The following is a 16,333-nucleotide window of genomic DNA, read 5'->3' as shown; positions in this document are numbered from 1 at the left end:
GCTTCAAGAAGGGATGGCTTCCTCGCTTAGGTACCTATGAACTGGACAAACCTGGGCCAGGTGTTTCCCTCTGTCAGCTTCAGTTTCCGCATCCACAAAGGAAGGACAACAGTAGTTACCTCACGGGGCAGTTGTGAGGATCAAAGAAGGTAAACATATACGTAGCAAAGCAAGTAGATCATTGGGACACACTGAATAAGAGATAATGGAACTTAAGAACAAAAGTGTTCAATAAATTGGAATATACAAATTATTCAGGAAAGAATTATCTGATAAAAACTGGGAAAAATGGAAAGCAGTCTGGCAAAAATTAGGTTTAAACCAACACTTTTTATCATATTTCAAAATACACTGTAATAGAAACATAAATGTAATATTAAAGATTATACTCAAAAAACTGCAAAAGAAATATATCACATACTTCTCATAACAATAAGTAGGAGAGGTGTTCTTAACCAAACATGGGATAGAGGTAAGTACAAAAGTTAAAACAGAGAAATGATTGCAAAAAAATTGAAAAAGCTTTTGCACACACAAAATTAGAATACCTAGCATAAGAAGTAGTTGAAAGGAAAAAAAAATTACTTACCAAAATTTCAAAAGCTTTGTTATCCAACATTATTATAAAGAACTTCATTGACCATATACATATAAACATATATAGGAAAAAGCAAAAACCATTCCCTCCCAAAGAGAAGTAATCAAATGATACAAAGAAACAGTTCTCAGAAGAATAGCAAACTATTAATAAACATACCAAAGAATACTCCAAATCATTAATAATAAGAGAACTGGCAAATCCAATTAATATTGAAATTTCACCTCAAACTCCGAAAATTAGTAAAAATAACCAAAGATGGCAAAAATGAATGTTAGAAGGGCTGTGGTAAAATAGGCACAGTGGAGTATTGTGGGTAGCACTGCTACCATTTTGTAATTATGCAAGTAAAGAGACTAAAATCATACTATTTGACTAATATTTCCATTATTAGGCTCATATATTATGTAGCCCACTGATGAGAAGAAAGTTCCTAAAGATACCAAAATATTGATAGCAAAAAATTGGAAGCAAAGTTCATATCCACCAATTGAAATATCGAAGTAATGGAATATGAATGTGCTATATAACAAAGCACATAATACAGAGAAATACAAAAATGATGCAGATTGAAGTATGCAGTTCTCAAGAAAACGATATATACAATGCTAAAGTCAATACAGAAATACTCAAAAAATAAAAAATGTTTTGAACAATTATAAAAAGCAAGCATGACTGAAAAGATATGGCAAGCGATCTTTCATGAGTATTATACAAAACGCATATTTTCAGACTTCTTTTGAATATGCTGATCAAAGCACTATTTGTTATATGAGATGGCTCTCTGAGAAAGAGAAAAGGATATAAGTATGGGGGTATTTAAAAAAACCCAAAAGATCAAAAGCACTTTGCAAATCTTAAGGCATTCCATAAATAGAAGCTATTATTTAGAGCTTGTATACAGTATCACTGAATGCTCTGCATTATTTTTAATCATCAATGATTTCCATGACAACTATCACAGTATCACAGGAATCTCAGGTGACAGCAGCAGACTTCTTTCTCTCATCATTTAAGGCCAGGGTGAATGGCTTTTCCACAAAGCCTTCCCTGCTTTCTCTGCTTTGTAATGACCTTGTCTCTCATTCTGTTTCTGCATTCTCTAATGTTTGTTTGTCTACTTTGTAATACTGGGCATCATAACTATCTGTACTACAACTCTGACTCACAGGTCTTGTCCAGCCCTAACCTCTCTCCACTTCCAGGCTTGCATCTCCAACTGCCCTTCAAACACCTCTGATTGGAGGTCTCACAGAAGTGTTTAACAGAATGTCAAACTAGGCTCATTATCCATCCCCCAAAGTCCTCCCATCCTCCTCATGTCCCTCCTGCTGTGGAGGGAAGATACCTCCAGGATTTCTACTTTTACAACAAATCTAATCTATGTCCCCTTCTCTCCTCTGACATTGCCTCCATTCTGGAGCAGACCCCTCTCCCCCCTTATATATAGATACATAATGGACTTCCTTATGTAGGATGGATCATACCGTCCAATAAACTCGTGACTCATTTTGTCACCATGGCCTGCAGGATCAAATACAAAATTCTCTGGCTCCTCCTCTTGTCCAAGCTTCTTACACCTAGCACCCTGATCCCCAGTGGATCCCTAGGCTCTAATAGCACCCAGTTTTTACACTTTATTCCCCATGCCCACGGCTCTTTCCTTCCTCAGCACTCCCCCTTATCTCCCTTCAAGTCTCAGCTAAAGCCACACCTTCTGCAAGAAGCCTTCCCCAACCTCCTTTCCCTCAGCTCTTCCCCAAGAGGACCCCCAGTGAATCCTACCTCTATCTTATTTGTAAGGTCCTTTTCCCATTACAATGAGATCTCTTGGAATACAGAGGCTGTTTTTGTATTTCTTGATCTCCAGGTCCTAACACGGTGCCTGGAATATAACAGGCACTTAAATGCTACCTGACTGCTAGACTGCGATGGGCAGGGCCCTGGACACGACTTTACTTTTCTGAGTGTTTCATCTGTAAAATGGGAATACTGGGCTACTCTTTGCCCCCAGGACTGAATAAAAGACTCCAATTTTTGGCATCGAATCCTTTTAGCCATTAAAAAGAGGGTAGGAAACCTACTTGGTTTCCACTCTGCACCTGCCTGCATACTGGATATGTTTCATAAATAGGGGTGATGTGCCAGTCCAAAAAGCAAAATATCCCACACTGGACTAGTACCATACACAAGGCTGAGACAACTGGGAAGGCCTTGCTCTGCCGGAGCCAGACACAAATTCCCACAACGAAGTTGTGAATTATAGCGGGTTTTTAAAAATCACTTAGGAGCCCAGGGTGGTAACAGAGGAGGGATGGGAAGGGCTTACATCACACAGTCCAGAGATTCATTCCGCCAAACAAATGAGTATTTCTTGGGATCAGTGGCCGAGGTTTTGGCAAAATTATCAAGGAGATGATAAAAAGCAAAAAATTAAGTGAGACCATCCCTGACCTTGAGCCACTGAAGGGAACTTTGCCTGAATGACCCTGATCAAAGCTCGGGACTTCCACAAACTGCCGGTTTGGGACTCGTTGTCTGGGGTCTCCGGGCTGCGCACGAACTAGTCAGCGCACCGGCCTGACACCAAGGTGGCTGCATTTGTCGGGCCCTGCCTTTCTGCTCTCCAGGTTTCTGCCTGCTCATGCTCAGAAATGTCACTACTCTGTCTTCTGCCAGATCCTCATTTTTTATTTATTCAGAGGCAACTTCTAGACTACAGGATCACTGGCAGAAGACTGATCTTAGAAAAAGTGGACTTCTTGTTCCCTGGAAAACTTGGGGTCAGTGAAGCATCAGAAAAAAGCCATAGTTTTTTCCTGTTCACTCTTCGGCCCAACACATTGTCCATTGGAATCTTGATGGATCTGTGTGGGGGAAAAGAGGGAAGGAGCGTTTCTTAACACAAGGAATTAATACTTTCTCTTCTAACAAGTCCTATGTAAACTTTTCCCATCGTGGTGTAAGCAGATAGAATTCACCTTCTCATACAGATGGCATAGTTTGGCATATCCTCAGTGGCAGAGGTATGAAAAGGCCTCCTTGGCCCAAATAGCTTATTTCTCTCTTCTCTCACTTCTTCCATCCGCTCTGCTAAAAACCTTGTCTCATATTTCACTGAAAAAATGGAGGTCATTCTGCCAGGAGTCTCATTTGCTTTGCTCCTCTTCTCACATCCTTGTTCCCCCAGCTCACAAGGAGGTGGCCCTTCTTGCGCAGGCTAAGTTCTCTGCGTGTGTCTTTGACCCACTGCATCCCATCTTTTCCAGCAGACTGCCCCTTCACACTCATCTTCGCTCTCTCCAGTTTACTTGGCTGCTTCAGGGCTATATGCCTGTGCCTTTTAAGCTTTCATTTGATCTGTTCATCCCTACCAGCTACTGCCCATTATTTCTCCATTCATTCATAGCCTCTTCCTTTCTCTGACTCTGCAGCCAGACTTCTGACCCCAACATTCACTTTAAACTGTTCACTCCAACCTGACCCATCATCCCTCAATTGCCAAGTCTAAAGATCTTTCCTCAATCTGAATTCTTGATGCCGCAGAAGTCTTTAATATTATTGATCACCTTGATATTCCATCTGTTTGGGGCTCCTGTGGATCTTCACCCCACGACCGCCTTTCTTCTCCACTGTCTTGCTTGGTGATTTCTTTAGTTCCCATGGATTCAATTATTATCTCTATAGAGAAGATTCTCAAAACTCTTTAGCCAGTCTCTCCCTCCTGAGTATTCACAGTATTCAGTATTGTCACAATACTGAAACTCCAACTCTACTTGACATCTTGAATTAGATCCCCATAAATATCTTAAATATCTTAAATTCAACATGTCAAAAACTGAGCTCGTCCTTTCCTCTCCCCACTCTAATGCTCGGTTACTGCTGAGGGCACCATTATTCCTCCCCCCACCTCCCATTAACTAGGCTTGTCATCCTTGACTGCTTACTTTCATGCTCCAGATTGTCATCTGTGTCCAAGTCCTGTCGATTGTCCCCTTGTAACATCTCACAGACACTCCCCATCCTGAGGGCCCTTGTCACCTCATGCCTGCACTCACGGTTCACTGGTAGCTCTCTCCTGTCTAGTCCTTCATTCAGTTGGCAAAGTGAGCTTCCTAAAGCAGAGGCCTGACCATGAGACAAACAGGCAGACTCCCTCCCTCTGTCTCTTCGATAAGCTCTAATGAGTGGGCTCCTACTGCCCACTACCTACTCCTCAGTTTGGCTTTTAAAGCTCTTCATAACCTACATCCCAACACCTGGGAGGCTACCCTCCATATCCTGTTCCTTGTATAAGGCTATTCCATTTCCCAATCCACATTTTCTCTGGTAATCCTGAGGGCCTAGGATGCAATTCCTCCTCCCCTCTGCTAGCCAGCCTGCTTCAAGTCTTTGATAAAATTCCCTCCCACCCAGGAAGCCCTTCCTAATTCCAATACACTCTCTCCAGATCTTATCCATACATAATAGTTGGCACATTATCTCTATTAGAAATAAAGGGACTGTTGTTGCTTCTTTTTGTATCTCTAGCACTTAGCACAATACCTGGCACACAGTAATTGCTCAATAAATGTTCACTGACTGGCAGGCTGACCCTGAATTCCAATTCTCTTAAGAGCTATATTATTATTTTGCTGAGACAACTGAGACTTGCCTAGGGTCACACAGTTAGGAAGTGTTTGAACTCAGGTCCTCCTGACTTCAGGGCTGCTGCTCTATCCATTGCACCACCTAGCTGCCCCTAAGGGCTATATTCAGGATACATAACTTCCGGGAGGGGAGGGCCTCCGTCATTTTTTATCTTTACACACCTACTGTCTGGCATGATGCCTGGGGACGAGTTTTTTCAATTTTTATCAAATGTGAATTAATCTATATCCTATATTTGTATTTTGTACATGTGATTGGATTTTTATTATATATGTGAATGAATTTGTAAAATCCTTTTGCAAAAAAGGGTTTGAGAAGGTAATACATTCAATCAAAGAGAGAAAAGGATCACTAGGGCCTCTGACAGACAAATGTGACCAATTTGCCATTTTTCCGAAGGCCCAGCCTTAGGTAAAATGAGCTCGAGTCAGTAATAGCTGAACTCTGGTGACTAAAGTTCACTTACTATATAAAATCCTAGATTGACAGCTGAAAGAAACCTCAGAATCCAGCCTTCAAATTTTATAGTTCAGAACACCATGAATCAGAGAAGGTTAAACACTACCCGGCATTAACAAACAAGGCAAGGATTTGAACTCTGGCCCTCTGACTTTGGATCTGAAGTTCTTTCACAATTTTCTGGGATACCAAGTCTTGCTTCCCTTGAGGGGAGGCAAGTGCTTAAATGTGAACATGCTCCAGATTTGCTCCAACAAGCAGCTGAGGATAATACATGAATACACTTGCCCAGCTCCCCAGGACTCCAAGGCACTCTGAATGATCACAAGAGAAGTAAGCTAAAGAGACAAGTGCCAATTCACACTTTTTCTCCTTATGCACTAGAAAAAAAGGTGCTTCTTTAGCTTAGTCAGTCTAGTGGGATTGGCTCTTCATAATGTTAGATGAGCTTAACCAAATTGCACTAGAAATTTCCTTAAAAAAATTAAAAAGATCACTGAAAAAGTCCCCCAAATCTAGTTAGTTTACCTTTCCTTCAAGCTTCCCTATTAAAGCTACAAAATTGGTCAGAAAAGGCTTCTAATGCAACAACATTAATCCTTCAACAAAAAATAAAAACAGATCTTGAGCTCAAGGCAATTACATTCTAATGAAAGAGACAACATGAACAAAACAACAACAAAATCATTTTGGGGAGGGAAAGGCCTCAAAGCTGGGAGGACTGGAAAAAGCCGCCTGCGGAACAGGGGGTTTGAGTTGAGTTTGGAACATAAGAAGGGAAGCCAAGAGAGCATCCCAGTTAGTCAAGGGGAAGTATCACGGGATCTAGAAGGAGGTGTCTGGCTCATAAGAGAATGTGGAATTAATAAATGATCAAAGGATATGAATAGGCAATTTTCAGATGAAGAAATTAAAGCCAACTATAATCATGAAAAAAATGCTCCCATGGACTGATTTTATTAAAGCCTGGAGAGACTTACATGAACTGATGCTAAGTGAAGTGAGTGGAGCCAAGAGCAACAACAAGACCATGTGAGGATCAACTATGATGGATTTCAACAATGAAGGGATTCAAGGAAATTCCAATAGACTTTGGATGTTGGAGTCATCAGCATCCAGAGAGAGAACTATGAAGACCAAATGTGGATCAAAGCATAGTATTTTCACCTTTTTCTTTTTTTTTCCCCCTTTTGATCTGATTTTTTCTTGCACAATGACAAATATGGAAAAATATTTAGAAGAATTGCACATGTTTAACCTAAATTGGATTGTCAGCTGTCTAGGGGGAAGGGGGAAGGGGGAAGGAAGAGAGAAAAATCTGGAACACAAGGTTTTGCAAAGGTGAATGTTCAAAACTATCTCTGAATGTATTTGGAATTTTTTAGGCGCTCTAAATCACTATTGATGAGAGAAATGCAAATTAAAATAACTGGGGTATTACCTCATACCTATCAGATTGGCTAAGACAACAGGAAAAGATGATAAATGTTGGAGGGGAGATAGAAAAACTGGGACACTAATACATTGGTAGTGGAGCTGTGAACTGATCCAGCCATTCTGGTAAGCAATTTGGAACTTTACAAAGAAGAATCACCAGGCCTCTGACAGACAAATGTGACCAATTTGCCATTTTTCTGAAGGCCCAGACTTAGGTAAAATGAGCTTGAGTCAGTAGCATCTGAACTCTGGTGACTAAAGCTCACTTACTATATAAAATCCTAGACTGATAGTTGAAAGGGACCTCAGAATCCAAAGGACAACCTAATTGTGTATACACCCTTTGATTCAGCAGTGTCACTACTGGGTCTATCCCAGATGATGGATGCCCATCAATTGGAGAATGGCTGGATAAATTATGGTATATGAATGCAATGGAATATAATTGTTCTAAGAGATGAACAGGCTGATTTCAGAAAAGCCTGGAAAGACTTTGATGAACTGACGCTGAGTGAAATAAGAACAACATTGTCAAATATCATATAATCTTGCTACTTGCACAATGATGGACCTAGCTCTTCTCAGCAATACACTGATCCAAGACAATTTCAATAGACTTGACCTAAAGAAATGCTATCCGCATCCAGACAGAAAACTATGGAGACTGAATCTGAATTGAAGCATATTATTTCCATCTTTTTTGTTTGCTTTTTCTTTCTTGTGGTTTTTTCCTTTTGTTCTGATTTTTTTTTCACATGGAAATATGTTGAACATGATATATATGTGTAGCCTACATAGGATTGCTTTCTGTCCTAGGGAGGGGAGAAAAGGAGGAAGGAGAAAAAATACTGAAACTCAAAATCTTACAAAAATGAATGTTGAAAACTATCTTAACAAATTGGAAGAAAATAAAATATTGTTAAGTTAAAAAAAAAAAGTGAATGTAAAAGGGAGCAAAGTAAAGTATGAGAAGATTAAAAAGACAGAGAAAGGGTTGGACCAAAAGGGCTTTCAACTCCTCAACAGAAACTTCCTATTTTGGAGGTAAAAGGATTCACTGGAGTTTTTGAGTATGCATGAGGGGTGAGGGGCTCATGGGGGATGGAGTGGGGAGGGATCATAGATCTATGCTTTAGAAAAATCATTTTGGCAGCTAAATGGAAGATGCTTTGAAGTGGTGAGAGCCTTGAAGCAATTAGGCCAATAGAAGATCATTGGTAACTTTGGAGTAGGGAATCTCAGTTGAATGATTATGGGAGAATAAAATAATAAAAAGAATGATTATAGGGGGTTTAGAATTGAGTGAAAAGAAAGTGAGGGGACCTAGTATACATATGGATTCCTCAAAAATTCTAGTCAAGGAAAGGGGAAATACTGGAAGACAAGCAGAAGGAATGGTCAAATAATGTCTTTTCTGAAGGACTAAGAGTTAGGCCATATTTGTAGCCAGTAGAGAAGGAGCCAGTAGATGGGAAGAGATCAGAGAATCTTGGGAGAAGACATGGGTGAATAGATCAAGGGGACATGTAGAAGAGTCTGTCTTGTCAAGAAGGGCCATTTTTTTCTCTTCTTCAGACATAGGACCAAAGAAGGTATCAGGGAAATAGTTGAGTGATGCGAGACGAGGATGGAAAAAGTCTCAGCTTTGACCTCCTTATTTTTCAGTGAAGCATAGGACAGGGATTTTGTAAATTTGTAAATTTGAAATGGTAGGGGCTGAGTGGGTTGGGAGGATAGCGGGAGATTTTAAAACAAAGTATACCTAATGTAGAAAAAAGAATAATTGCTGTTTCATGGTGACTATGTCAATGTGTTAGTCAAAAATAGATTAATTCTGCGCGGAGATCCCTGCTGTCATCTGGATTCATTAATTAATCAATCAATCTGAAATGGATCACTGCAGAATGTGTCCTATATCAGACTGGAATTCAGATTTTTTCATTCAAAAATTAACCTTTACTAATTACTCTTTTGTAAATTTGACTCAATTATCAAAAGCCTTTGAACTTTCTTTTAATATGAACATTAGTGATAGGGCTAATTAAGATACTTAAATTATTAGGCTCCTTATTTCAAAAAAGGCTGAATCTTTTTGCTATAAATTATGTCAATTTGGACAAAGTTTTAGAAACATGTATATGGAAGGTTTTCTTGATTGGCGCTTCTCAAAGAGTGAGTGACTGGGTAAGCATCAATCAGACTACCTGAAGAGCAAATCCAAACACAAAGGGTTTAGATATAGAAGATATAGATAATGCAGCTACTATAAGGGTCACTTACTCGGGCAAAAGCTCCACAATTCTGGTTCTTTCACTTACTTAGGACAAAAGTGCCATAATACTAATACTTTAACTAAGCAATGAAAACTATTGATATAGTGCTTCATAAAGTACTTGACCTTCATTATCTTATTTGATCCTCCCTGTCTGAAGGATGATTGTACACTTCCCATCTTCCTTTAGGGAAGAAGTTGGCACAGAAAATAGTGAAATGAATTTCACAAGATCATGAGGGTCATGTCTCCCAAGGAGGGGCTCTCTACTGGATCAGGACAAACTTTTTCCACTGATGATTCCTTTTTGCCCAAGAAATGTTCATATGACTCCTTAAGTATATAAAATTGATATACAAATCAAACATTTGCTGGTAATAAATCATAATTTTGCAGCCTCTTTATTGTTATGAGGTACCATATTGGAGTCACAAATCAGAGTTTAAGAAATTGGACACTAGAACACATCAGTCTGAGGATGAATAATCTTGATGGTGACTCAAAATAGGGCAGCGAAAGAGACATTTAGTGTGTCAGCCAGTTAAAAAACTAGTTGCCTTTGGTAAGATGTAGTGTAGTATGTCATGATCACTATTTTAAGGCACTATCTGGAGAGACAATGATTACAAGAAGAATTCGGGGGACAAAGACCTCAAATTGCCCAATCCAAAATACCCACTGAAATGCAATTAATTTCTTAGCCTGGATGCCTTCTGGTGGCAAGAAGGCCTCTGGGTCACTCAAGGCCCAGCAAGCTGGAAAGCTTTACAGAATGGAAAGAACAACATACTGTAAACATATTTGCCACCCAAGAGTTAGCCTGGTGTTGGTGGAGAGAAGCTCGGCTACGATTTACACTGATGAAAGGACACCTCCATCTGGAGGAGTCTTTCAGACTTTTAAAGGTAAATAACTTTGAACCACCATCTAGATGCCTTCAGATCCATTCCTAGCAATCATTTCAATGGATAAGGGATTTTATAAACACTTGCTAATTATACCAGGAAGTGATTAAAAGGGGGCAACAAAGATTGGACACCATCCTATGTGTTTGAGGTGGGGGAGAAACATAAGTCTGCTTTCTGGTACTTGCCACATCTTATATAGGAGATGAAGAACAGGCACTCATTCACTGGAGACTCAATAATGGTATAATGAGACTAACAGAGCAGTGGGCCCAGGGGCTGGGTCAGTGCTTCTGTTTGAATCCTAAATGTCTGCAAAAGAAGAGAGTATCCAGGGCATAACCTGGAAAGCCCAGATAATGGCTATGCGGGCTATGGCCCCATATTGATCTTACTGGAAACGATGCTTTCTGATGCTCACCGTACCTCTCCATTTATTTGGGCTCCTGGCAGCTAAGTAGAGCTGCACAAGGGGGGCCCCCCCCACACTTCTTTCCATTTATCACTCCCCACAGCAGGGCACTGTCCAATATGAAAGCACCTCTAGATGATCTAACGTTTAATCTCGCCATCTCCAGAATCAATATCAAACTCACTCAATACTTATGTCCTGCACAGTTACTTTTAGGAAGGAGGGACTGAGCCCAGAGCAGGCAGCACAAGGATAAATCACCACACATCAAGATGAGAAAATCACCTCAGATCGTCAGCTCAGCAATAATGGATGACAAGCTGGAGGTGAATTATGCATGAAATAAGCTGCAGAGGGCCACGCTCGAGCTTCTGGCATCTGTATCCAAGCATGATTTCTCAGTGGACGGTCGACTTGTCAATGCTCAGTTTGCATTTTCATCAGGGGGAAAACAACTAAAGCCCAAGGCCCAGCATCATCTCCGGGGCACCCAAAGAGCATGGTCTGCCTTGGTTTCTGTGGACTGAATTCAGTCATCATTTAAATTCTTTTCTTTAGATGGATGAAATATCCCTATTAGGCTGGCCAGAAGAAGGAAAGGGGGAGCAGAGTCTGTAGCAACATGATTTTTCAGTTGCCGTTTAGACGGGTGATTTCATTGGTGCAGAGAACTCTGGGAGGCAGCTGTGGTGCAGTGGATAGAAAGGTGACCTGCGGGCAAGGAGGCAACTCCTAAGATCCTAAGCTGCTCCGAGGCTGCCAAACTGCACTGGCACAGAGTCTCCTCATTCAGCAGTTTTCTGTACCCATGAAATCACAGGCCCAGGCAGATGGAAAGTCCTCAGGCCCCGAGAGGTCAACAGACTTGCCCAGGTCATATGGATCGTATCAGAGAAGAATCCGAACCAGGTTCTCCCTGACTCCAAAGCCAGCCGTGAGGAGACCATTTAAGTAGATCGGTTTCTGCCGGTCCTGGGTCTTCAAGAGGAAAAAGGACATTGCACTCAGTGAGCTCAGGACCAATGAAGGATAAAATAAAATTAAGAGCGGCCAATCTCACGGAGGAGTTCTCGGCCCAGTGGAAATCCCCGATCTTTGGCCTCTGATCGCTAGCTTGTTATGGGAGATGGGAGAATGGCACCCTGGGGCTTGAAAAGCAGATAAAAGCAGTCATGGGGAAGGAAAGAGGCGGGCCCAGCAGCCCACTCAGCTTTCCTGCCTAAATGGTCCCATTACCTTTCCTGATCTTGTCGTGAAAGTTAATGGCATCCACCGAAGCTGTGACAATGTTGGTCTTGCAATGGCGGGCAGCCACAATCCCAGCTACTTCATCCATGAGCTTCATGGTAACACCTGCACAGAGAAAAAGAGGCCTATGAGAGTCACACAACAGCCACAGAGCGTGCGAGATGCAGGTGTAAATGCACATCCTGGAAGAAACTCATAAAACCCCAACCACCTCCTACTAACTTAACGGCAAGGTCTGGAGCAGCCGGTGAGGCTTGTAGGAATGTGTTTGAATTTGGCATCTTGTAGTATATATGGACATTTAAATCAAGTGTTCACGACACGATTGCTAACCACGCCAGGGAGCTTCACTCCTAGAACCAGGCTCTGCTGGAGAACACCAGAGGACTCGGGGCCTTTAAATCTTAAAGGGGACACTGCTGGCCAAGCTTGACTCTGCCCCAAGAACAAAGGGGTTTGGAGAGCCTTTGGTAACACCAGGAGCAGATTTGCTTCTCGTTCCCTCCCCTCTCGTCCCTGCCCTCCTCTCCTCAGCATTCAATAGGAAAGGCAAGGGAAAGGAATGAGCATTTATATAGTGCCTACTACATGCCAGGCACTGTGCTAATCATGGCTCTGGGAGGGAGATGCCATTATCATCCCTATTTTACAGAAAGGAAAACTGAGGCAAACAGAGGCTAGGCCATCTGTCCAGGGTCACACAGTTATTAGGTATCTGAGGCTGGATTTGAACACGATTATGGGCTGTAAGCTCAGTGCTCTACGGACACTGATACATTGTTGGTGGAATTATGAACACACCCAGCCATTCTGGAGAGCAATTTGGAACTAGGCTCAAAAAGTTACCAAACTGTGCATACCCTTTGATCCAACAGTGTTACTACTGGGCTTATACCCCAAAGAGATACTAAGGAAGGGAAAGGGACCTGTATGTGCCAAAATGTTTGTGGCAGCCCTGTTTGTAGTGGCTAGAAACTGGAAATTGAACGGATGCCCATCAATTGGAGAATGGCTGGGTAAGTTGTGGTATATGAACGTTATGGAATATTATTGTTCTGTAAGAAATGACCAGCAGGATGAATACAGAGAGGCTTGGAGAGACCTACATGAACTGATGCTCAGTGAAATGAGCAGAACCAGGAGATCATTATACACTTCAACAATGATACTGTATGAGGATATATTCTGACGGAAGAGGATCTCTTCAATAAAGAGAGCTAATTCAGTTCCAATTGATCAAGGATGGACAGAAGCAGCTACACCCAAAGAAAGAACACTGGGAAATGAATATAAACTGTTTGCATTTTTGTTTTTCTTTCCAGGTTATTTTTACCTTCTGAATCCAATTCTCCCTGTGCAACAAGAGAACTGTTCAGTTCTGCACACATATATTGTATCTAGGATATACTGTAACCTATTTAACATGTAAAGGACTGCTTGCCATCTGGGGGAGGGGGTGGAGGGAGGGAGGGGAAAAATCATAACAGAAGCGAGTGCAAGGGATAATGTTGTAAAAAAAATTACCCTGGCATGGGTTCTATCAATAAAAAGTTATTTTTAAAAAAATGATAAAAAAAAAAAAAAAAAAAAAAAAAAGAACCAGGGGGTGGCTGTTGCCATAGGTGAGGCAAGAGGCAGGGAGGGCCTGAAGTAACAAGGGAGCTGGGAGAGGACAGAGCAGGAGTCAGGCCTCATGAAGCGAGGGAGAGCTGGTGATTGGATAGATGGGGTGAGATAAGACTAAGGGTACAAACCCGGCTGAAGGATGACACTGCCCTTAAGAGACAGAAGGTGTAGGTCTTGAAAAAAAAGAGTGTGAGACATTCTGTACGTGCTGACTCAGATACCTGGGATACCTAATCTAATCAGCAACTGGTAATGCTGGGGGAGTCACCTGCACGGAGGGAATACATAGCTGGGGAGACGACGAGCAAGGCTACAGACGGAGGGGAGAAAGGGCCTCCCACGAACCCTGAGGTTTGACCCCAGTGAAGGATGGGTGAAGGTGGGTGTGGTGCTGAGGAGCAGCATTCGGCAGGTAGTGAGAGCAAGCAGAGAGTAAGGTCACACACACCACACACTATACACCCCCAGAAGTATCTGTCAAGAGAGAGGATGCTCAACAGTGTCAAGTGCGGAAAGGAAAAGGGCCGAGAAACGACAATCACAAATTCAGAAAAGTGTGGTGAGAGGAGTTTTAGCCAGACTTCAAGGGGTTAAGAAAAGAGGAAAAGAAAGGGAAGTGGGAAGTGTGGATAGCTTTTTCAAGGAGTTTGGCTGAGAAAGGGAAAAGAGAGGCAAGGCGCACATAAAAGGGTGTGGAAGGAGAGCAGGAACCAACCCAAATGATTTTAAAGCACTTAAGGTCTACTTTAGGAAAATGCACGTTCTATTTCACCACTCAGTGTCTTTGTTTCCTCATTTATATAAATGAGCTAGACAGGCTGATATGCCACAGGGTTTTAGGGAAAGGAAAATGAATTTTTTAAAAAGGGGTTATATAAAAAGTTCTGCAAATTACAGCTGTGGTACAAATGCTCCCTAATAATCCACAAGAAGAATATTCTAGTAAAACCTATATTAAATTAACACACGGCAGGTGGTAGGAACTCCACAAAGAAGTGAACTAATTCTCCCCTGAGAGAAGGCCCTGCTATTTCTCTGAATTTACAAAGTGATCAAAGAATATGGCACAAGAATAGAAAAGGGCTGAGTGGAAGACAATGCTTTCTGATATAAATGGTACACTTATAGGGAGAAGCTTCCAGCCCAATCCCAAACACCACCTTCATTTTGTACAAATGGTTCCACAGAGCCATCATAAAAGTTAACAAGGACAAAAGGTGCTAAGAGCTACAAAGAACCACAAACAGATTTTAACTCTCCAATTCTCTTGAGACAAAGAGCCAGCCCTGGAAGGGAACAGATCTGGAAGAGCAATCTAATGAGCAGTCTTCTTTTTCTAAGATCTTGGTCTCTCTGTCCCCGTCACAGAGAATATATGCTACAAGATTTCCTTCTCTGAAAAGTTTTTTTTTTTTAAATCCATTAAGATTACTAGGCATTTCTTTGTTGAAATCCAGTAATATTCTTAGAAGCATTCTTTTTAATAGCAAAAAAAGTGACCATTCATGGGTTCTGGTGATTGGGAAGTTGCTGAACAAATTGTGGTCTTCAATGTAACAGATCATTTATATTAGTCTCTATGGATGATGTAGCCCAAGGTTCTGTTCAAGGCCACCTTTCTCCTCCCCCCTCATAGTCCCAAAGACTTAAGTGTCATCTCTATGAAGACAAATGTCAAATCTACATTCTGCCAGTCAATCTCTCTCCTGAATTCCAGGTCCATTATCACCAGCTGTGTTATTGGACATTTCCAGCTGGATCCCATAGGTATCTTCAACTTCTCACATCTTAGAACTCATTTCTCCCAAACTCGCCTTTCAGTGACCTCATTCAGGATTATACCCACAAAATCTCCCACATCAGACTTTTTGTTCCAGACTTTCATCACCTCTTAGCTGGACTATTTTCCAAGTGAGTTTCCAATCCATTCTCTAACCTACTGCCTAAAGTAGATGCTCCTCAGTGTAAGTCCAATCACGTCACTCCCCTACACAACAAACTCCAGCGGCACCTTCAGGACACAGATACACACTCCTCTGTTTTGCATTGAAAGCCCGGCCTTCACAACCTGGCCCTCTGCTTTTCCTTTCTAGTTTCCTTCCATGTTTCTTTGAGCGGGACAGAGGGGCTTCCTTCCTGTCCTTCTCTTGGTTACAGACTACTTCAGACTGGCACCCACCTGGAACATCCTATCCTGTCTTCCCATTCTCCCCACTCCTGCTCCCAGAATCCCTTGTTGCTTTCAGGACTCTGATGAGATGCCACCTGAACAGGTAAAGCTTTTCTTGGGGTGTCTCTACAAATCTCCCTTAGATTCAATGTGAGCTGGGTCCATATTTCTCCATACAATAGGAGAAGAGCAGGCTGGATTACCTTAAAGAAATACAAGCTCTTCTGAAGATCTCAATGGAGCCTCATAAGGAAAGCTCTATTCTAACACCAACATGGGGCTGCTCTGTGTCAGCAGAGCTTGGAACATGATGGTCTTTGAAGAATTAAAAACGAATCCCAAACAGGACAATTGGTGGCTGTAAACAGGCTGCAACACTTAAAAAAGGAGGAATTCCCAATCTATTCTTACTTGCACACCATGTTAAGCTCTGAGGCTACTGAGAAAGGCCCGTTTTCAAGGGGCTTCCTTGCTAGAAGGGGAACAATAAGTTACCTAGACAGGCAGATAGGAGGTCAGGGAACAGAGATGGGCTGGGCCCCAGGTGAGGGACAGG

At 41.8% G+C, this 16,333-nt stretch overlaps 1 protein-coding gene across 3 annotated transcripts in view; it reads right to left on the bottom strand.

Moving 5' to 3' along the window:
• ACOT7 (acyl-CoA thioesterase 7) overlaps positions 1–16,333 on the bottom strand; it is a 149,625-nt gene that overhangs the window by 48,342 nt on the left and 84,950 nt on the right. For all 3 annotated transcript variants that reach the window (XM_051988693.1, XM_051988694.1, XM_051988695.1), the window contains one exon: positions 11,970–12,086. In XM_051988693.1, the coding sequence (XP_051844653.1) occupies positions 11,970–12,086 (117 nt within the window). The remainder of the gene's footprint in view (positions 1–11,969; positions 12,087–16,333) is intronic.

The sequence above is a fragment of the Antechinus flavipes genome, chromosome 3 (genome assembly GCF_016432865.1).
Source record: "Antechinus flavipes isolate AdamAnt ecotype Samford, QLD, Australia chromosome 3, AdamAnt_v2, whole genome shotgun sequence".
NCBI classification, from domain to species: Eukaryota; Metazoa; Chordata; class Mammalia; order Dasyuromorphia; family Dasyuridae; genus Antechinus; species Antechinus flavipes.
The sequence above is the reverse complement of the archived record's forward strand: the minus strand, read 5'-3'. Positions and strand labels throughout refer to the sequence as shown.